Here is a 25,436-nt window from a genome sequence, read left to right as displayed (position 1 = left end):
AATATTTTACCTACTAATTAATGAAAATTTACTCAATATATTATTGATGATCAAATGTTTTCAAGTGTCTTAAAATTTTATACATAGTTAGAAGTCACACGTATTATTTTGTTTTTACACCATCTCAGAAAAAGTAAGTTATCATTGTCTTGGCGGATTTTTATCAGTTATTATAATAAGTTATTTGAAAAATAACTGTACGTTCACTGTAGAAATACAATAAATACACAGCGCAGGAGACTATGCGAGTTAACGCAGTAGCTGTGTCGTTACAATAACGACTATCAGTGTCCATGTATACTCACTTAATGGTCTTGTACGTCGGCATGGTCCTTCATACCAAAATCTAATATAATATTTTGCCGTGCTAAGCATACAACAATATTAGTTTACACGCCGAGATTTGGTAGTTTGCTAAATGACCCAGACCGGTGGCAAGTTCTGTGCAACAGTATATTAAGTTTAACTTGCTCGTATAATGGCACGTTTTACGGCACAATCCCTGCTCCCTCACCACCCAAAGTGCTCCCTATTCCTGTAGCCAAACTGCCGGCGTATCTTTATGTAATACGACGCACCATATTATACTACAGGTTGGTCAGGTTAGGTTAGGTGGTTTACGCCTGTACATAATTCTGCAATTTTTTTTTTTTTTTTTTTTTCATAAAATATTATAAATATCATTATTATTCTCATCGAAGCGATCTTCTGTGTATAGCGCGTTAATCCATCAACACGCACACGCACAACACGTTAATGATATATAGATATAAGTTAGTTAGACAAGTGTGCAGGTATGTATGTATATATAATATACGTATGTAATATGTATACGTGACGGCGTAATGACATTTTTGTCAATCGTTCATTGTCACTTTTATGTGCGACGATAATACGATATACGCTCATATCGCAGTGCATATACGTGTATGGGTGTATGCGTATATATATATATATATATATATATATATATATATATTTATACATATATAGCCATATAGGGGTACTCGCCTTGACAGCCGTGTTATGCGCGTCAAATGCATTGTTGGGGGTAGCTATAGGCGTACATGCGATGACATCGCATGTAGTAATTTTACTCTTACGACGGGGTACCTAACTACCACCACTTGTGTCGCTACCATCAATCCGGCTCAACTCCTCTCCTCCCGCTGTCATATTGCAATATGCGTACGCACTTCTTAACGTTTACACAGTATAATATTTATAGGTCGAAGCTCATAATTTATATATAATAGTTTAATACACATGTGATTATACAGCATGTGCGTAACGGGACGACTTCCATCCCATTTATATCATAGGTATATATATATATATATAGGGCATAGGCACTACATTTATCTCTCACTGCGACACGCATTTAAATTCCGAAAACTCGCAGAGCAGGATCCAAGGGAGTAGATGTTTACATGGCTTACATAGATGTGATGCGCTTTTTTTTCTTCTTGAAAAAACACTTCTTGGTACATTAAATGCTTTTATTAAGACGTGTTCTATAGTAACTGAACGAATTCCAATACAGTTACGCGTAATATGAGCGTTTAATATAATCTATGCGATTTGTTTGAAGTTGAAATGCTTTTTTTTTTTTTTAAATTTCGTATCCCTGAAAAATTTAAAAACAGTTCTCAAATCTGTTGGCGAGTTAAAAATTGTCCGTTTAATAAAATGAATTGTCTTCGCCGCCGAAATTATACGCCAATAAACACGTATGTCGGTATGCGGCGTAGTTGGACGCGTGAAATACTCCCGTAGTACAGGCGCCACGTACTTCTGAAATATGTATATATATTTATATATATTATGTTATATATCTAACGATATTAAACTTATAATTTCGCCGTTTACAGCACATACTAACACGTAGTTTGACGGCAACGTCGATTCAATTAAACAGAATAGATTGTTTAGAATTTATATATATATATAAGTTGTATACGATGCACGTGATTTAAATTTCTTAACTGCAAAATTTGTATCGCATGTCTTCACAGAATATGCTGGAGGATTTCGTATCTCGAGTTATCTGAGAGCATATATCTAATGATATAGAATGTTACGTTTTTGTCCGTTTTCCGCGCAATCAGAAACACGCAATTCATTTTAACGTAACTATATACGCTTATTTATTATTATTATTTTTTTCGTTTACCTCAGAAACATCATGACGTGTAGCTGTATAGGTTACCAGCGCCAGTTATTTATCGCTAGAATGCCAACGATATTTCATAAGCTGCACACGTAGGTGTATTATACCGAGAGAAATCGAATAAAAATGATATTAATGTTATATGTTATCCACCTTTGTTGTAATTATTGTACATTTAATTTATAGATTCTTGTAATTCGATTACTTATTTGTTTTAATCTCGATTTAATTAACCTAGTTTAATTTGTATGTTGACATTTCCAAAAGCATTTTTAATCGTATTTCCATTTATTTTCTCTGTGTTACTATTGCCTTAAGTAATATTTAAAATTGTATAGTCCATCTGAACTTTTGGCTGTTTATCTTAACAATTTTGTGTATTTCAATAAACTTGTATGCAATTTATATTTATTATAACTGATTCATAGTTATAGTTAACAAAGTAATATCAAATATGTTATAAAGCATTAATATCTGTATCATAAACATAAAAAGTTATTCATAAATTATATTTTTAGTGTTAAAATACAGTTACTGAAATAATTAATTAAATAAAAAGTTTAATTTTATAGAGAGTGTATCAATATATTGTGCAATTATTTATTTATTTATTTTTTTGGTCTGTGTAACTCAAAAACTATATTTATGTATATATATATAAAATCGTAATTAAAAACCATTGTTGGTATTTTAAAGAATTATTTAAACAAACAAATATATGCATAAAGTAGGTCGAATAAATATCTACTGTATTATTGATGCGTTCATCATAATTATTATTTTTATTCAATTTTTGTGTAAATGTGTTTATATATTTGATTGAAAACTTGTAAGAAAATTCGGCATTATTTTGAGTTTTAATTTTTTTAAACAATAACTTATAATAGAAATTTTTTAATATTTAGATGATAAGTCTAAACAATCAATAAATATATACTATTTAGAGATACTCATATGATTAACAATTAAAATGTAATTTGTACATATAGATACTTATCATTTTATCTAAAAACTGTCCATTAATATCTATATAATAGATTTGGGTCCATTGCTAAGTATAACTTTGTATTTGTATTGTTTTCAGGTGATGGACGAGAGAAGCACGAATCTTTTGACAATGAAAAAAATACGGAGATTGTTGATGTTCTTTTGTGTTCTACGTTTTGCCAATCGCAGTTCAATTTGTCACAACAGCTTGCTCAAATACATCCAGAACTAACAATGCCAATGTTTTCAGGTTAGACATTTCTATAATCTTATTACTTGCGGGATTTAGTTCTAGCTAAAAATCTGTAGACGCTTAAGCATCAAGCTTTCAAGAACAATTTAATGCGTTTGTGATTTAAGTATTTTGAAAACAACATTGAAGTCTACTATAACACTTAGGTAATTTTTTTGTGGACATAATTTTTTTAACCAGTAGGAATTTTAAACCAATAGGTAAATATTCTTTTTGAGTTGATACAATATTACTTATAGTTATACATTTTTTTAAATACTGCAATTTAATAACATTGTTTTTTACTTGATATAGCTGCTTTAGTCTTATGTTTCACATTTTTTTTTTTATTAAAAGAATAGAATATTATTAGCACATAGCTAACATGTTTGGTGTTTGCCAATAAAAATAAAATATAGAGTTAATTTAAAGAAAAATGATTAATTTTATGGAATAAAGGTACGTCAGAAATGATTTTATATGATACAAGATTATTGAAGCTTGAACTGTATATCACTTTATTCAAATTAGACTAATTATTTGTGGATAAGATATTATTTTCATGTTTGACAAATATATTTAAACTTATGACTATTTCTAAAAAAAAAAAAAAAAAACAATTAAAACAATTATTAAACAATTATAAAAGTGGACTAAAATATTTAATCTTTTAAGCATCTCAAATTAGCGAATTGTATGAGAAATCGAAATTTCATTCATAGTTTTTCAGCAAAAATATTACATAAATACAGTCTTATTAAAGTGCTAATTAGATAATTTTTAGTGGTGTGTGGATTTATAGTAAATATTGACTTTTATTTTAATATTTTTTAATTTTCAAAAGTCTTAAAATTTTAGGTTCCAATAAATTAAGTTTTTTTTTTCAATATTATTTAATAATTTTTCAATATATAATATTTTTAGAGATTTTATTGTATTTAAATAGATTGTAATATTATTTACATTTACTTTTCATAATAAATTATAACTTTTAATATGATAAAATGTACATCTTCTCCCATTATAAATATTTATTTTTTTAAAACTACACAGTAATAAAACTGATATTTCCATCGAAAAATTAATTGAACGTATAACATTACTATTGAAAATAATACTTCACCATCAAAATATTCGTATTTTCGTTAATCATAATTTATTAGTTTTTACGCTAATGTTATTCACGCAGTACTAGAATTTCAAACCCGAATCGTATTTTATATTTTTCTATAATGTCTAATTATTAATTGCCTAATTTACGTCATTTGTCTCTAAAAAAATCATAAAAAATTTTTACTGTAAAAATATATGTTAGGTATGTAACTATGCAAAATTTATTTAACTGCGTTTTAGAATAATGCCTATTTCTATGTAGGCATGTTAATTGTAAGAATTATGATTTAACTAAAATGTTTAGACTTAACAACCAAGCTTATAGTGTTCAGTAGCATAACAATACAAGCATATTTGATTTGAAAAGGAATGCTAATTCATTAAAATAATAATACTAAGCTGCCCAAAACACAATACTGATATAATACAAATTCATTGCATACATTAAATTTTGATGTGTCACCTTTAACATTAATTTTAATACAATTCATACCCGCATAATAATATTTTAATTAAATATTAAAGCCACTATAAGTTTCATTGGGTATACCTCAAGATTCTCACCTAGTCCCAATTATATTTCTAATATATATATATATATATATATATATATATATTAATGACATTACTTTTCTAAAAAGTTCTAAGCTTATATCTTCTAATAATTTTAAACTTTATTGTGTTGTAAATTGTTACAAGGATGCTGAATTATTACAATCTGATTTAAAGTTGCGTTTAAATAAATTGGTGCAAAAAAAAATTGTATCTCTTACGCTTAATATTAAAAATGTCAAATAATGACTTAAGCACATTTACGTTCCAATACTTTTTTTCGATTAAAATGTCAATAGTATACCCCTACTCAGAACTGATGTTATTTAGGATCTTGGTATAAATATTGAACCTAAATCAAAATGTAATGCTTATATTCACTACATAAATAATAAAGTCTTATTTCACGGATTCATTTAAAAATTAGTGTCGATTTTAATGATAAATATACTTTCATTTCAATTTTATAATATGATTCCATTATCTGGTCACCAGAAATGTTACATTATAACTACTATCGAGTTAAAAATACATTTTCACGTTTTTTAGCGTGTAAGTGTAATATACCTAAAACTTACCATCCTTTACTTACTAAAATTTTAAATCCCTGGAATAGCACAGGATCAGACTTGATTTATATTTTATTTAAAAGTTAATAAGTTATTATAAACTATAGTTATTAAACACTTGAACAACGTCGTCTGCGATTAGATTTGTACTTTTCGTATAAACTTTTCTCAGGAAATATAGACTGTCCTGACTTCCTAAGTCGCTTCTCCTTCCTTACCCCTATTCGTAACTCCCGGTCTAAAAACACTTTCTATCTAAACACAGAAGTAACTAATTACGCTAGCAATACTCCCCATCTTAGAATTATGAAAACTATAAATAAATTAAATATTGATTTGTTCATTTCACCAAACTTTAACTCATTCAAAAATTATTGTAATTCCTTACTTGTTAATTCATAGCTATAATTATGTTAAATAATATGTATGTATAATAATTAATATTGTACCTTTTTTGTCTTTCTCTATAATTATTCTGTTTATGTATATTACTTTAACGATCGATTGTCATTATTATCATTATATATGTAATTGGGCCTGGCCCGTTTAAAACTTAAAACTTAAATAAATAAATAAATAAATTAGCTATATTGATTGTTCTAACTTCTTAAGCCGTCTATCATTTAAAGTTTCTTTGTCTAACACCCGATCAACAAATCAATTTTATTTAAATCTCAAAAATACTAATAATGCTACTTACTCTTAAGAATCATTAACTCTATAAATAATTATAAAATCAATCCGTGTTATTATTTTTTCTTTCACTCATTTAAAAATCATATTTCTGCTAATCTATTAATACATATAAATTGATATACCTATAATATTATTTATATATTTTTATTAAGTCAATTATTTTTATTGTTTAAAAATATCTTCGAATGCTATGTATTAAATTAATTTATGTAATTGGGTCGAAACCCGTAAAATATTTCAATAAATAAATAGCATTATAATGTAACATTTCAACACAAATATTCAAAATTCAATTAAATTATTATAATAATATGTTTAATTTATATAGTATCTAGGTAATTTTTTTTTTAACTGTAAACATTAATATTCTGCAGAAATTTTATGTTTTTGAAAGAAAACGTTTTCTTAGTACCTATCGGTGTTATGATTTTAACTTAAAGTACGGTAGTACATATAAAATTAATCGTAATCACTAAAATTTTGGAAATTCTTATTTCAGTGGTTAATTGATAATACTTGTTACAATTGACTGCTAAATTATATATTATATTTTTTATATTTCTTTAGATAGTTGTATGACTAATCAAAAAGATGTTTCATGCTTTTTACTAGTGTAGGTGGTTTTTTTTTTATTATTTAAAATTAAATCGAACTCGCTATTGATAAAACTTTTTTATACATACAACATCTTTTTGGAATTCGTACAAATTAAAACGTAAAAATCATAATTACTAGAGAAACCCTATTTTTACCGACAATATTTTAATTTTTTTATTATTGTGATTCATATATTCATAGCAAATAAACTTTGAGGGATTTTAACTGTTTCATATTCACTACAGACTGCAGTAACACAATATTATTACTGAATTTACGTGCTGTTAAAATGTAAATATCTCCGAGGAATGTTACTACGTATAGTTTATTTTAATGTAGGTACGTATAGAATTATAAGAGGAAAACGGTTTAATTTTGTATATTGGCTAATAAAGGACATTTTAAATATCTGTACTTACAAATTTAATGTTTGAAAACATACTCGAAATGCAAGGTAAGCACTTGATGATAATATTATTAACTACAATAATTTATCAGTAAATATGTAGATATTTACATTTAGTAGTCACTAATAACTAAAAATAGGTGTATAAATTTAATGCATTATAATTATTTTAAAAATCATTTATGTATTAAAAAAAAACTTAAGAACATAATTGACAAAAAAAAGCCGCATTACGATTTTTGTGACCAGATACAATATCCTATAGAGCTATATTATCTACATTTATATTCCAACTTAAAGTTCGCGGGTAATTTTTTTTAAGATAAACAAAAAATTAATTATTAAAATATCTGTTTACCTTATTACTTGTGTATACTCTGGGATAAAGTTATCTTTGAATCTTTTAGAACGGTTCTGCTTTTGATAACTATATCGTTCATTTTTAAAATATCCATTAGTAAAAATAGAATTTAAATAACTAATTGTATAGTGTAAAAAGAAACGTCTTTACAAATAGTAGTTTTGTGTAAACGTTCCCATTTCTCTCTCTTTTTTTTTCTTTTCGGTTATTTTAGAAAATATTGAGATTTTGTTGATTTTTACCTCCTAAAAATACCAATTGAATTCACTTTTCAACCAAAAAAAAATATTGAACTTGTAAATCAAAGCTTCTACTTTAAATTGTAAAAACATAAACAAAAAAAAAATAATAAAAAAAACATGTCATTATAAAATCAATGCATTCATCACTTCACTCAGAATCTAAAATTGAGAAAACTAAAAAAAAAATATTACGGAATTAGTCACAGCATGGTATAATCATGGTTGAAGTGTAAAAAGTTAGTGCATAATATACACCCTTTTTACGTCAAATATTTGATGATTAAACTAAAAATACCGGCGTAAAGGGAGCCAAAATTAAGTGTATATTATTGTACACAAAATTGTTAATATTTCATTTTTATTGGACGAAACGATTCGAATCTATAACTTGTATATTTCAATTACAGACATTACACTAAAATATAATCTTGTCACCTTTCAAGTATAGGTTATAGTTAGCATATGCCAATTACCCATATTTTATCAAAGGCAGTGATATTTGACTTAAATCTGATATTTTTTATCTCGAGAAACAAGCTTCATTGACATTATTTTTAATTTCTTTATAACTAAACCTATTTGTTTATGTATATCTATTTACTTATTTATATTACTATTGCATCTAATAGTTTTTAAGTATATTTGCATCATTAATCTACATATGATAACGTTAACTAAAAATAAGTTGATACAAAAACAGTTGTACATAATATTTAAGTATTATTTTGATTTGAACTGTAATATATATTATATTATTCGTGTTTAATTTTGGTCATAACATTTAAATATGTGAAAAAAAATTAAGTTGGATGTATTCTCTACGAATAGATTATATTATTATTTACTTTTTTAATCAAATATTTTATTTAAAGTTTTTGGTTTTTCAAATAATTTATAAGTATTTAATGTAACTATTAAATAAGAGATAAAAAAAAAAAAAAAAAAAAAGTTAACATAATAAATATTTTAAATTTCATAAATAGACAAATATCATAAAAATCATTTTAATTTATATCTACATAGTTTTCTATAGAGAATAATATAGTAAAGAAATTCAACTTTCAGGATATATACTAAATATGTTTCAACTATATAGTGCACATGAATATGAGGTACCTTTTTAACATGACGTGATTAAAATTATGATACAAAAAATGGTTGGGTTTTCATTAGGACGATGTCATATTCGCTATTCCATAATAATTTTTATAGCATAGAATTTAAATTATCCTTTTAACCTTTTTTGAACCATTTGGGTTGTTAATGACCACTATTTTTTTATTTGCATCTAATTGATTAGAAATTCTTTTCAAACTACACTTTAAGTTTTTCAAAACTAATAGCATAAATATTCTTATAACTATACCTAACATATTCAAATATTGTATTATTTTATTTTATAAAATTAATGAAAATAATATTTAAAAATTTCACATTTATTTTATATAATGCATGCAATTAATCTTACATTTTATCGTTAATCTATTGGGTCCATACTTTTTTATTAAATTTATTTATTTTTTATGCATTGTGTTAATCTTAAATCAATTTTTTCACAATAAATAATACATATATATATTTACGTAGACAAATATTGTTTATATCTTGGATTTGTATATTTTTTTCAGGTTTACCTATGTTATATTTATTATCTCAAAAAAATTATTACGTGTTCATAATTTTTTTCTACTTAATTTTCGACTTATAGTGATGTATATCACAAAACTCTCACCATTTAGAAAAATATAATTCCTTTTGAAAACAAATTTACTGTATGACAGAATATGAATGAATGAGATTTTGTGGGTGTATGTTATATAGCCATTTAGACTGTTTGTTCATCATTTATACGTTTTTTTTTTTTTTTTCAAGAGTCATTTCTTTTATAAATTTTGGATTATATTTGGTTTTTTTTTGTGGCTTGATAAAATATTCAGTTTTCCTAGCTATTTCCTCAAGATGATTTGTATTTTATATTTTTATGTCTTCATTAAAATACACAATATCATATTAAACTTTTTTATGGAATAACTTATCGTTTGATTGATAATGATAATACTTATATAGTTATATATTTTGAAAAAAGATTTTAAAAATAGTTGAAGTTAAAAGCTCGTATTTTACGTATATATATATATATATATATATCACGTCTAGACAAAACAACAAACATACAATACAAATTATTTATATTTACAAACCTAATAATACCTACACCGATGATATAAAATAGCAAGATTTTTCATTATTTTTCGAATTTCTTAATATTTTCAAATATTTTTAATTAAATCATTTTTTAACAAGTTGAATACATTTATGAAAATTAATTAAAATTTTTATTAAATATTTAATATGACAATGGACCCAACTAAAACTGATTTTTTTTTTGTATGATACTATAATTTATTTATTTTAGCACTTAATTATTTTGAGTAAAATTATTTTATTTTTTATACATTTAAATAATTATCCATTTCATTTTAATATAGTTTTTACTATTTTGTATAGTATTATGTTATTTTAGGGTATAAAATTCCGTTTTCTGTGCATGAAATAAATAAATAAATTAGTTATAATATTGTACAATATAATACTTCTCAAAAATGATTCATATATATTACAGAGATTTAGAAAAATAAATATAGTTTTATGTATTATCAGAACTCAGAAATTACAATTTAAAATTTTTCAGAGTAATCTTAAAACTTAATTAACGGTATGTTTAATCTATGAATTATGCTATATTAAACTAATTATACTCGTTATCTTAAACTATTATACATTTTATACATAATATAATAATTATAATACTTATTTAACTTGGCCATAATTAATTTTAAAAATAAACGAATTGTCCTTTCAGTTATGAATAATTTACTGTTAAATAATAATGGAAAAAACAATTACTTATTGTCATCATCCTCATCTCCTATTCGTCCTGTTATAAACGTATATATGTTATATATTTTTTTTACCATCATTTTAATTATTTTAATAATAATACGAGTATAATTATAAACATAAACAGAAAACAGTGAATAATTTACACGTCGGCCGGGTAAGCTAGTTTTTTTTAGTGAGGTTTTACTGTGACATAGCAAAAGCTGTGACTGATATGTTATGATTAAATAATAAATTATTCAATATTCAATACATTTATTTAATATACACAAATTTATGTGATTCCTATTATGTCACAATATATAATAAGTATATAAAATATTTTCAAAAGTGATTAATCGTTTTTCTAAAAGGGGCTTAATGATTTTCTTTTGTCTTAGTTGCTTTAAAAAATACCATTTCATCTCTCTTGTATATATAATTTTTCTTTTTAAAAATAATTAAATAAAAAATTCTTAAATTATTTTTAGAATTATATTTTTCAGTCGTTTGACATTGCTGAGTGTTATACCAATTCATTTATTTCCGTTACTTCAATCAATTTGTAATTAAAATTACTTCGTGCTTTTTTTTTATTACCAATAGATTATTATTAAAATAAATTCTTTTTATAAGCAGTATAATTAGACAACCAAACTAAAAAATCAAACTCAAACTTAGATCTAACAAGAAAAAAATTTAATAATTTTAAAATTCAACTTAATATGTTCAAAACCACAAATTATTTAATCAAATAATTCACCTAATATACCTAGTAATTCCAGAAAGATACTGAAAAGGCGGTAGTTTCAGGATCTATTAACCTAGCTAATATCAATGTTATATTATATTATTATTTTAAACGCATAAAAATGTATATAAATAACTGACTGAGTGTCCTTAATGAATGGCTTCTTAAATCCGTTTTTTCAGGCCATTAAATCATCCAATTTTTTTTTTACTTATTGTTCCATATTGTAACAGATTTTAATTTGTATTATGAACAATAATAGTTAAAAAAGAAAACAATTTTAAAGTATTTATATTTTTAAATACGCTTTGTAATTCTATTTATACAAATCCTAAAAGCATTATTAGCAGATGAATTAATATAACAAGAAAAGAAAAGATCTATTCTAAAGACTATTATGCAATCAACCCTAGTTAAAATAGAATCCCTAACCTATAGTTAAGGAATATTGGTTTTCTTTTACGGGAAAACAATATAATCTGACATTTATTTATGTTAAAGCTATCTCATTTGTAATGCTTTATTCATTTATCTTTTCTATGTAAAACTGTAATTTAATACAATCATGCTGTAAGCGTTTAAACTAAAATACTTTAGTACCATCAGCGAACAATAGAAAAATTATAGGAGAGCCTAAAACACTAGGCAAATAATTAATAAATAAAATAAATGATAAAAGACTTAAATTACCCCGGAAAGTAGCCCGGAGTGTACTTTTAAGTTAGTTGAATTAACAAGAAGCAATTTTATGGTTTAAGAACGATTTATTAAATATGATTTTATCTAATTTAAAAATGAGCCATTTAATCTGAAATATTTTAGTTTTGCTGATAAGAGTTTATGGCTAACTTTATCGAATACTTTTTAAAAGTCAGTATAAATTCAATCAACTTGTTGTCCCTCATTAAAGGTAGAAATAATTTTAGATTAGTGAATATTGATTTATGTTATTTAAATATACAATAAGTAATAACTAGAGTGTATTATATTTTTGAGCATTGTCAATTTGTAATATATCAATGAATATGACAATTGATTTTAAACGTAAAAAAACTGTTGTATTAAATTTAAAATACTTCATAAAAAAAAAAATAAAATTTTCGATCCATCAAAAATTTAAAATTTTATACGATTTTATAATATTATTTACTTAAAATACAGAAAAAAAAATGCATAATTATAACTAAGTAAACAAATACAGCTGATAAGTGAGAACGTATTGCATAGATACAACAGTTTCAAAACATCATAAATAAAATATTAGTAAATTCTTGCAAGGTCTAATGATTTAATTATGTATTCATATTTCGCTGTCTCTAATTTTAGATTATGAGAAGAGGTAGTAGAGCGAAGAAGGTATATTGTTAGTCTTTCGTTATTTGTACATGATGTATGTGTTTTGCCATTCGATATGTATTTAATTTAATTTTTGACTATTACTTAAATAATTTGTTAGGATAAACATTTTTTAAGTTATGGTCTATATTAAATTTTAATCATCTTAAACGCTTTTTTATAAGTTATAAATCTTTGATTGGAAAAAGGACAATATTTTTTAAACGTGTTTTCTGATATTTCATTATCTATAAAAGTATTCTATAGTAGTATTCTTAAAATGTTCATTTCCAGAGATTGACCACAAAAAAATAAAATAAGTTGACAAATCTGTTTTAAACAATTATACTATGTTATTTTCTTTTTGAGTAATAATGAAAATATATAAATATTAACATATTATATGTAAATGTAACAACATTTTAATAGTTCGATTATTTAAAAGGCACGTATTTTAAGAATGTCAAAGACCTATTTTAATTAAATTTAATAATTGATTTTTGTAAGACTTGGCATTTTATCATAACACATTTATTATAATTCATAAAATTTAAATAACTTGTTATTTTTAAGAAATCTTTATTTAAAATATCAATTCTTTATGTAACAATTATTAAAATTTGATTTATTAAAAGATTTTTTAGAAATTATATTTAATTTATTCAAAATTTCATATTTGTCTCATAAAATATTAAAATTGTTCCAAGGTTTTCCACTGATAATATCATTTTATTAGTTACAACTTATATATTATATAAATATATACGTATACTTAGAAGCTTCGTAATATAATAGGTATCCATTTTTTTTTTATACATATTACATTAACTAGTTACTTCTTACTAGTAGGTATAAAGTGAATTATAGTTTATATTTATGTACTCGTATATTTTATACGAGTTTCATACGGTTTAAATAATAGTTTTTCAATCATTTTCCGTAACATGAATTTAAGTTTTATCAGACTCAGTTTTTAAAAATCATAAAATCCTTACTGGCCTACAACTAAAATTACGTTGTCGAACATAAAGCCATACGGCTTACGTGTGATAGCCTAATCGCGAGGCTACAAACTTCATTAAAGTGTACACACTATAAATTGTTATACTAGTAAGATAAAAGATAGTTATATCCGTAAAATATCAACAACAAATAAGCACTTAATTTTACTCTTAAATCCCTAATATTAAATTGATCATTTATTGAATATTCTTGGAATACCAATTCTATATTATATAGTATTGTCAAAATATCTTAGGCAGGTAATAAGTATTTTATCACCATTTCTCGTACGTAGGAAATAGTAATAACGAAAATATATGAAAAACTTAAGTAAATTTAACACAAAATAATAATATTTTTATTTATTTTATTGGCAAGTTGTTTAATCAAGATTAAACTACTTAATAGTAAACAATATTTCGCGTTAATAAATGATTATAAGAAAACGTCATACCCGTATGTCATCTTAGGCTTATAAACACACAACATATCTAATTTTCTGTTCAAACTTATCCAATGTGTCTGCTTTTTTTTTTTTAATACCATAGTTAATCGGTTTATTATAAAATTTAATGATGAGAACTAAAAATATTATCTACTAAGGAACTACTTGTTTTAATATTTTTATTTTAAAGCAAATTTGAGGATTTTAATACTATAAACATTATGTATATTTTAATATTTGCTTTGAAATTAAAATACTAATATACAAACCTATGTAGATTTATATTCAAGATTTTTTACTTTTATGTTAAATAATAAATCTATTCACTCTGGTATTAAAAATAGCAGAATAAAATATATTACTCTGGAGGTAAAATTATATAATTTATGTGTCTATATAGAACTGTAGCAGGACTTCGCACTTGCAGGTAAGATGTCCTCTTAAAAACATGTATATTGATGCATCATAATCGTTACTCAGTTTATATAAATAAATTTCATTGAGTATTTAAGACAGGTTAACGATTGGAATGTGTATAAGCTTCTGAAAAAGTTTTAATAAAATAATATAAATGTTATTAGCTTAACATTGTTTTTTTATACACTATTCAATCATTTTAAATTCGATTGTGTAATTTATAAACCATTATCTTTATTATTCTTTCACTCTGCGATAAATTCAACTCAATTTAATTATTTTTATAAATATTCACAAGTAAAAATATTAAGATAAACTATTATTATTGATAAATATATTCTAGGTGATTTTTTTATCGAACAACACTCATTATTTCAAGACATATTAAAATATTTTTATCGGTTCGATTTTTACTTTTTTGAATGATAACAAACATTTCAATTTCATATTTTCCTTCAAAACATTTTTCGGAGTATTTAAATACATAAAAATAGAAATTCGATCGAGTAATTTATGAATAAGTATTTAAAGCTTAAGTAAGCGGAGTATTAAACCAATATTTTACAGTGTACCGTGTACTTCATCACTTTTCTTACAAAAACTTTAAATACTTATAATTCATAAGAAACTCTTCTAAACTTTTATTTAAGTATACTGAAATATTTCAAAAAATATTCTGTTTCAGAGGATGAAATTAAAAATATATATTTTCATTCAAAAAAGTAAAAACCTTTAAAAATTATAAAAATAAAAATACTAAAATAAACTTTTGAACTTTTTGATTTTGAAATATTGAATGTTGTTTAGGTCTATACTAGCTGCAGTTGAAATCTGAATAATTATAATTTATAAAATGTATATTTTACTCGTTAAGATAATTATTCAAATAGTATTCTATAAAAACTATATATGAACAATAATGATGAAAACAAATTAATTTTTTTTTCTTTATAATAATTGTAGTTACATTTTAGTTACATTTTTTAATGTAATATTATAATAATATTAAAGTTTTTCTGTTAAAAAATGTTTAAATTTATTTAAACCCACTAAGTGGTTAATATGACTTTCCATTTATGTATATTATAATTGCTATTCAAACGTAAGATGCCTGCAGTTTCACTCTTACCTTTCTTCTATTTGGGGCCATTAAATCATACCATGTCGATTAGTTTGATTTTAAATATATTGTACAGTATTATAATTTTTGTATTACTATGATTAAGTCTATGGATATATTGTGCATATGGTCCAACGATGTTAAAATATGTTTTACGCCTACTTAACTGATTCTTTTAAAATTATATTTTGACTGTGCCGCATAAAATGTGTTTTCCCCCTCCGATAAATATCTAATTGTGACACTGTGTATAACATAGACAATTTGAGTTAACAGAATCAATTTTGTGTAATTAGCTTTAATTATATCGTAAATCGTCTTAAAATCATTCTTAAAGATTAAAAAATACATGTTTGTATATTTTAGTCTTTACGAAATTTTAATTTTAAAGAAAGTTTGAATGTATAAAATATTACAGTTTAAAAATATTCATAACTTGAAATATTCTAAATAATCCAATGTTTAAACACAGATAATGTTAAATTATTTAGATTGTTGGATAATAAATAAATAAATTCTTATGATAAAGCTAACAACCCAAAATTAATTTTGCTGAACTTAAGTTAACTTTTTAAGTATTTTGTATGTTTATAAGATGGAAACGACATAGGTTTGCCATTGTGTCGCCAACTTATATGGACACGTGGTCGAAAGAACAGTGCTAATTTTACAGAGTTATGCATGTGGTATTGATGTGTATCAAATGTGTATTTTTCACTAAATTTAACACGCTGAGAAATATCAGATAATATGTAACTAAAATATTGACAGTTTGACAGTTTTGACACAATCGATTTAGTGTGGTTTCTCGATTATTTTTATTCTGTACAGTATAGTAAAAATATTTAAAATATTTATCTTATTAATATTAGCCTCTAAGTTCACAGAATATATGTATTACAAGTAAACAATATATATATATGGACGTTTGTCTTATAAAAATATGAGAGCAAAAAGAGCTGTATAGTGTATTGATTTTTGATTTCTGATGTATCCTACATCGTGTATGATTTTTTTTTTTTATAATTTATATATTTTTTCAGGAAAAGTCATTATAAGTTATAATACTAATCGATTGTCCTGATATATTTATCGACATTGGAATTACCTATTTACCATATAGTAGTATAATATAAATATCATATCATGGTACATTTAAATTACCAATATTGTACTAAACATCACTTTTCTTAAACATAAATCTAATTTATCTTTATAAATAGATCGTATAAGTAATATTATCTTTTGTACACTCATATAATCTTACGTTTCTATTATATATCTGCATATGATATATATTTGAAAATATTTTTTTTTTCCTTATTTTTAATAAAATTTTAATACTACATAATAATTGTTTATTATTTCATAATTTTAGTATCATATAGTTTTCGTAGTAAAACGTAGGTATTGGTGTTAATTGTATAGTTTATTATCAAATAGGTAACATACATTTATAAATTAAATATTTTTTTCTCGTGTAGGTAAATGTAATTATTTTTTAAATTATATTCTTTTAAGAATTTTGTCACTAAAATTGTGTTGAAGTTATTTTATGTGTTGTATAATCTAGATGATAATATTTTGAATATCAAAAGTATAAGTCAATCGAAACTGACAAAAACTTAACGAGATCAAACATGTCCTGCTAAGTTTTTTATATCTTTGACTTTTTGTCAGTTTCGATTGACTTATACTTTTGATATTCAAAATATTCTACATAATATACTAAATATACTATGAATAGTTGTATATATACTTGTATTTTCATACATAATCCAATTTATAACGAAATTACTTTACAAATATCAATTTTTTTCTCTAGGATGATTCAAAAGCATATTACTCAGAAATGTATAAAACTCATATAGTACAAAATATCGTTTATTTAACAAATATTGACGGTTGGCTGAAATGTATATCAAATAAGTAATAAAATAAATGAATGTGGCTTACGGTGAAAAAGGGTGAACTAGTTAGCTGTAAATAAAATGTATAGAATATAAATAAACTATAATTGGAAAAAATTTACTAAATTTATTTTGATAAATTACTAGTAGGTAGGAGACAATAACGCTACCTATCTAAGAAGAAACGGAAAATAATAACTAAAAATGTATTTTAATTAAATACATTTAATTTATAATGATTTTGAAGATCAATTAAAAATTCAATAATGTGAAAGTTAATAAAATACTACAAATATGAAACTGAAATCAAAAACACAAATATATGAATAACTAGGTTCAAGAGTCATAAAAACAGAGATACGAGTACTATACAGAAAGCGAGTGTAATATGTACATCGTGGTCCATGGAGGTGCCAATATTTATTGCGTATTATTATTATTAGTTTAAAAACATTAATAAATCATATCGTACTTAAAAATAATTCTGAGTGAAGCTTGGTTTATTACAATATTTTTAAAATTTAAAAGATTGTAAAAATGATTTATGGTTTAAAATTTTTTTATACATTTTGTTGTATTAGATTTAGTAAATACAATAATATATGAGTAACTTATTATTTATGTTACATTTTTAACTCTTGATATACAAATCTAAAAATTTAATTAAAATATAAAAAATATATATACCTACTTATATAAATATATTATTTATAATATTAAATTTAAATAATAAGTACTTATTATTTTAGTTTTTGGAAGCATTTAAATATATATTTATTTTTTTTGAACTTTTAATCAAATTAAATTATATTTGAGATACGTATACTGTATAGGGAATATGGATATTGATCCAAACATTTAGTATGCAAGTTTTAAATTTAAGTATTTAACAATAAAATTTTTTAACGAATTATTCAATATTTAAACGCTTTTTTTTAAACTAATCTACAAAAAAAAAAAAAAAAAAACATTGTTTTGTTTGACAAAAAAGTAATAATCATAGTAAAATACAAAACACTTTTATAAAAACATAATTTTTATACACGATAAATGATAAAAATGTATAAATAAACCAGTTAAGACTATTAAATATTTTAGAATAGAATATTTTATGTATAGAAAATAATATTATTAAATGTTATAATAACAAGTTTCAAGTTTTTGTTTAATTATTCAGTTTTTTCTGTATTTGAAATACAATTGTATTTAAAATAAAAATTTACATAGTGTATGTCTTTAAATTTTACAATGTCCATAAGAATAACTAATAAAGAATTTTATATCTATTATATTTTCAAACATTAGTTTGAATCAGTAGAAATTTTAATGAAGTTTGTTATTATTTGAATTTTAAACCCATATAAATAAATTGTGGTACACCTATGTATATTTTCAATATTAAAAAAAAAAAAATTATTTAAAGAATTCATAAAGAACCTTGTACTACATTTTTAAAGTTTTTAACTTGAAAATAAAATGTTATCAGCATAGGTAGATTGAAAAAAACAAAAAAAGGCTGAAATTTTAAATGTTTTTAAATACCTTAAAAAAATAGGTACAAAATATTTTCAAAATTATGTCATTCAAATTTTCCTATAAATATTCGGTAAAAACTTAAAATATCTAAAGCTACTCATTTATTAATTTGAAAAAAAAAGATTTTATAATGTGTAAGTATTCCCGTTTTTCGGTGTACTTTGTTAGGTCTTTCCAATTAATTTAATTTTTTTTTTTTTTTTTTTTTTTTTTTTTTTTTTTTTTTTGCTGCAAAATATGATAATAGATACAACATTTTAGAATTTAAAACAACATAAAATTGTTAAATAAACAAAGTCTTAAAATTAGTCTGACTGATGTATAAGTATGATACAATTTTGTGATATAATATTTTATTATTCTACTAAAATTATTATTTTTATTACAGAAATAACGTGTAGATTCCAAACAGCAAGACCAGAAGTTCGTCAGTTGCTTTTGCATTATTTAGTTCCTTGGTTACATAATATGGAATTAGTGGATCCAAACGTACCTCCTCCAAATCCACTATCATATTTTCAGGTACTTACCAACTATAATAAACAGTAGTATAATAATATTATTATTATTCAATCCTTTTTCGAAAAATCTCTTCAATTTTATTTTATTAATTAAAAAAAAGCTCAAAAATTGGCTGATAAAATTATGGCTGAAGTTATTTATTTTATAAAAAAGTTATTTATTAAAATTTACACTTTAAAATTAAGAATTCAAAATTAATTATATATTATTTCAAATTTTTTTGATTGATTTCTTAAGAGCTTTTAAAAATACAGTTATATTGTGTATTTTGATGTATTTTAAGTAGTTGTTGTTTTAATAAATTTTAATAATTAAATACTTTTTTCAAAGTGTTATTTATTAATTTATCTTATTTTTAATGCTTGAAAATTATTTTTATAATTGGTTTCTGTAATACTGAAATTTGAGAAATATTTTTGTATTTAAAGTACTATTATTATTATAAAATATTAAAATTAAATTAAAAAAAAATAATATGTTCAATAATTAATATTTTTTTCTACCATATTAGCTTGATTCCTGGGTTAATTTTAGTATCTTAGTACAACACTATACGTTTTTTTTTTTTGCGTTTTTAGTACTATCCAGCAGAAGAAGGTCAAGAAAATTCATGTCGTCGAGAAGGCTGGGGATCTGTGGAAGCCACCGAAATGGTTTTAAATAATTTGTTCTACATCACAGCCAAGGTAAATTATTCAGCTGTCTTCAAATTGAATATCTGATTTTGTGTCAAAATGATTTATTATAATTAGTGTAGGTATAATTTAATAACAAAAAACGATAAACTGACTATAAATTTAAATACAGTTAACATATATAGTTGCAACCTATATAATCTATACAAGTGATTAAAATATTTGTTAATTTAATTATAATTTTGACTGGAAATATGACATAATAATGCTAAAATATTAAATTTAATTAAGATAATAATAATTTATCTAAAATTTTTAATGAATTTATATTATTTTAATGTTTTAAATTAAATCTTATTTTTTGTAAATATTTTATCTATTACAAATTTATTTATGAAATTAATTTGAATTCAATAACGATTAAATAATATATTATAATGGTTTATAATTTATAGTTTGCTGATGAACACCCTAAAGATATCGAAGACGTGTGGTCAACGCTGTGCATATGTTGGCCGAATAATCTAAAAGTTATAATTCGTTATTTGGTCATTATTAGTGGCATGGCTCCCCACGAACTTTTACCATTTGTGAGTATATAATATAAATATGTTCAGAATTACTTATATATAATAAATAAAAAAAATACTATGAATACTATAATATACGTATAGCTCATTCTATCACAATTTACATTTATGATACAAAAACAAATATTTTAAGTATTTTATTTTTAGACTATTTAAATGAAACTAAAAAATTTATAATAATATGTTTGTGCACACATTGAACACTGATGTAGGTTACAAAAAGGGAAGTTTAATGCACGTTTAGTAATTACCGTATTTATGGGAAGGATGACAATTTGAATAAAAAAAATAAGTAAAAACTAACGATAGAAAGTGCCGATAAAGCATAGTGATAAATTTGATATTTCGTACATTTTATTTTTATAGGCTTTCGTATAGGAATTCATGAAAACAGTTTTGACAAAGGTGGTTTATTTCAAAAAAATAAAAAAAAACAACTGAAAATTACTTCATATTTTTTATGTGCAGATATAAATCTAAAGCTGTTTGACACCAATGTACAAAAATCTCATAGAGTTTATTTGAATAAAATAAAAAATAAAAATAATATTTTTCATTGTACTACAATATTAAAATTTTTATCGAGTTGCCAACTCTCGGACGACCGATTGTGAATAATAACTTTAAACTATTTTCTGTAACGTAAACGAAGGGTCCGCTGTTATGATCTCTTTCATAATCCAAAATTTATATAAACCGACGAACAGATGAATGCAGGTGGTAGTTTTCTCTTATTTAAATTTTACGCGTGTCTGCGATACACGAGGGACTCGATCCTCGCAGGATTTTTTTTTGTTTGAACATTAGAAATGTTGTTATATGTTTTGTTGAGATTGTTTCTTATGATTCAACACCACAAACGTTTTGTACTATTACAATATTTTAAAGTATAGACATTTATTTAATTTTTTTTTTTTTTTTGCAATTATGATCTGATTCGTCGCACGCACGTCGATGGCTACAGGCGAAACGCGTCACGTTATATCTGGCCCGATCCAGGCCGGACAGGCTGCTAGACGAAATGATGACCGAACTTCAGACCGTGGAGACGCTCAACTGTCTGATTGAACGGATGGAGACGCCGCCATTTTACCGGTTGACCAGTATGAGGAAGACGTCCGGCATGGGAACATGCTCGAACAACGCAGCGACCACGGCCAACGGCGGCGCGGGCACCGGTTCGGGCGGTAGCGGCGGCGTCGGTAGTGCCGCCGACTTGGCGTCGACAATCGTCAACGAGAACGAAACGGAACAAACTACGTCATACGCTTCCGCCGGGATGATACACACGAAGAGGCACAGCGGTGACGACCCTTCTAAAATCGGGTACGATATTATAATATATTATCATAATTTATATTGATGATGAAAAATTATGGCGAGAAAGGAGAGGGAGAGCACTGTTCGTTTGAAACTTTTACGAGGGATCGAATGTATATTATATAATTGCGTCTGCCCTAAATGTGCCAACAGTAAAAGTCATTATTAAATCTTCTAAAACAAAGAACTGTGGCAATGCATTTAACATAGATTTTTAAAATAAACATATTAGTCTTCTTATATTACATATTTTATTTCACGATTCTCCAGTTGTATAAATTGCATTAACGAATTATCAACGTTATCGCATTATCTGAGTTATAAGAATAATTGTAGAGTTAGATTGAATCTGACGCATTGCGCCTCATTGAATGTCGGTATAACATTTATATTTACATAATATGTTTCGCGTTGTATTTTAAGTATATACATTATACATGGTGTGTGACACAAAGACTACGTGACTTTTTTGATAAAAGTGGCTTAATTTTAAAATTGTATAATCTAATGTTAATTAATTTATCGCCTTCAAAAAAGTTTTTCTCGACATTTACATGCCGTTGCATACGTTGCTGCTATTTTTAAAAACATTACAACTGATAACTTTCATTAAGCTCTTTTAGAAGTCTTATCGTTTTCGTTTTCATGTCATCAACCGTTTAATAATGATTTCCTTTTTAATGAATTTCTAAAAGGTAGAAATCTCTATAAGAGCGTAGTCAAGCAAGTCGAGTGAAAAGGTATTAAAATGTTGTTTTTTTTTGTCAAAAAGCCATGAATTTAAAATACATTGTGAGAGTTTCAAAGATCATTTTGGCATAAGCTTTTTTCATGCTTAAATTTTTTTTCTAACATTTTTTTACTAACATTTTAGTAAACTAAAAATTTTTAATGATTTAAAAATTCAAATTATTTTGCACCTATATCTTCTAAATTTTAATGGTTCTATTGTTTTTAGTGCACAAAGTTAAATAATTTAAATATTCCTCATTCAATTTTCTATTAAGATACATCAAAAATCAAAATTATCAAAAAAGTAATTTAATTAACAGTTATCAGAGAAAGGTAATTCTTATTTGAAAATAAGAAAAGATGTATGTGATAAAAAAAATTTTCTTATAAAATTTATATATTTCAAAAATGATCATAAAGTATTTATAAAAGTTTTAAAAATAGGAATCTTAACAAATTCTTTATTAAAGAAAAATAGGAAGTAACATCCTTAGTAAATCATCCTTCACATAAAAATGTTCACCTTAACGTTTCATGTTAACTTTGGCTATCAGTAAATTGTCATATATCTATATATCTTTAACTAAGCTGTTTACTCAAATTACATGTTGTATGAATTGAAAACTGTTACAGCCTCTATGATTTAAAAATATTTCAATTGTCAAAAAATTCAAAATCAATTGTACATATTTATTAATTTATAACTTATAATATAACATAAATTGTAAAATGTTAACCTAACTCAATATAACTTAAATAACGTATACAGAATATTAAAAGATTCAAGCAATCAAGTCAACTTAATGAAACACTTTAAAGGAATTTCTTCTACTGATTACGGTATAATACATATATAATAAAATCTAATTGAGCGTGTTTTTTAAACATTTACAATAATAAAAATGTATGTATTTTTTTAATTAGACGAGTGGGTGAATAATTTACTCAATGGACGTATAAAAAGTTAAACCTATTAAACCCTATTAATTTTTTTTTTAAATTTAAATTTTAAATTTGATAATAATAATAGTTGAGCAAAAATATATTTAGTGCATTTAAAAAAAAAAATTAATTAAACTTATTTTTTATAAGCTTTTATTTTATACTATAATTTTATAATAATGTTTTTTGTTTACAACTTTTTTTTAGTCTTACTTTTTTAAGTATAAAAAAATAATTCAAAAACTTGTGAAAAAATCCTAAACATATTTTAATTAATGTGTATGTATAAACATCGATAGAGTAATTATAAGTTATTTATGACAAAAATAAATAGTATTTTTTATACGTATACTTTTTACAGAGAATGTTCAGGTGGACCTTCATAAATTTTGTTGTGCAAAGTGCTAGCACAAAAACTTAGCTCATCTGACCGTTTATACAATATTACAATATGATCAAGGTGGCCGCACCATTCAAATTGAACCCAAAAAAAAATTTTTTTTCCTAATCGCATCCATGGTTTTCTCACGATACATCCATAATTTTCTTTTCATTTCTACAGACTAAAGGCTATCATTGTACAAAAAAAAAAGTCCAATTTTAATTAAAAACCATATTATGTTGGACTATTTTGAATTGGTCAATGTTTTTTTTTACTCAATGAAAATTTAAATTCGTCTTATGTAATAAAGTAAAAAACGCATCTTTATTGATATATTCTTGCCTGCAAGTAAAAAAAAAAAAATACTAATAAAGTAAAAGTAGTATTTTTAGTGGTGCGAATAATAAATAAATGATACCTTGATAAAATAGTTTAGACTGTTTAGAGCAACTTTTAAATATGTCATCTACGCATAAAACTTTTCACTTTACATTTATTATTCTTTCGAACGTAACTCGAAATCTTTACCGACAAACCGTGAACGAAAGGGTACCACACGATTGCGTACGATTTACTGTGCAACGTTGCCAAATTTATGTTTTTATTTGTGATCAGTAAAATTTAAATATTGTAAAAATGACTTAAGTTATGGTACCACTTAAAAATCTCAATTTTCGACAAATACCTATGTTATAATATAGTATACCAAATAAAATAATTAAAAATAATAAAATAACAAAATGTTAAAATAATATAATAAAAAATGATGATAATAATAATAATAATAATAATAATAATACCTATGTTATGGTACCACTTTTTTTTTTTAAATTTTTTTGACATATTCAAAGTCGATCATATTAGAATTTATTTTTAGGGCCACGCGCTATATGTGTTTCTTAATAATAGTCGATCAATAAGTCGATTAATAAGTCGATTCTCAAAGGTGAAGTTTATTTTTAGTAGATCGTGACCAATAAAAGTTTGGCCAC

General features: G+C 23.9%; 1 protein-coding gene across 3 annotated transcripts in view; it reads left to right on the top strand.

Annotated features, from left to right (window-relative positions):
• LOC112594955 (protein furry) overlaps window positions 1-25,436 on the top strand; it is a 104,961-nt gene that overhangs the window by 49,302 nt on the left and 30,223 nt on the right. For all 3 annotated transcript variants that reach the window (XM_025339995.1, XM_025339994.1, XM_025339996.1), the window contains exons 20-24: window positions 3,255-3,407; window positions 19,710-19,843; window positions 20,422-20,529; window positions 20,934-21,068; window positions 22,033-22,394. In XM_025339995.1, coding sequence (XP_025195780.1) covers window positions 3,255-3,407; window positions 19,710-19,843; window positions 20,422-20,529; window positions 20,934-21,068; window positions 22,033-22,394 — 892 coding nt within the window. The remainder of the gene's footprint in view (window positions 1-3,254; window positions 3,408-19,709; window positions 19,844-20,421; window positions 20,530-20,933; window positions 21,069-22,032; window positions 22,395-25,436) is intronic.

This window comes from Melanaphis sacchari, unplaced genomic scaffold, assembly GCF_002803265.2.
Source record: "Melanaphis sacchari strain LSU unplaced genomic scaffold, SCAv2.0 Contig24_pilon_pilon, whole genome shotgun sequence".
NCBI classification, from domain to species: Eukaryota; Metazoa; Arthropoda; class Insecta; order Hemiptera; family Aphididae; genus Melanaphis; species Melanaphis sacchari.
The sequence above is the reverse complement of the archived record's forward strand: the minus strand, read 5'-3'. Positions and strand labels throughout refer to the sequence as shown.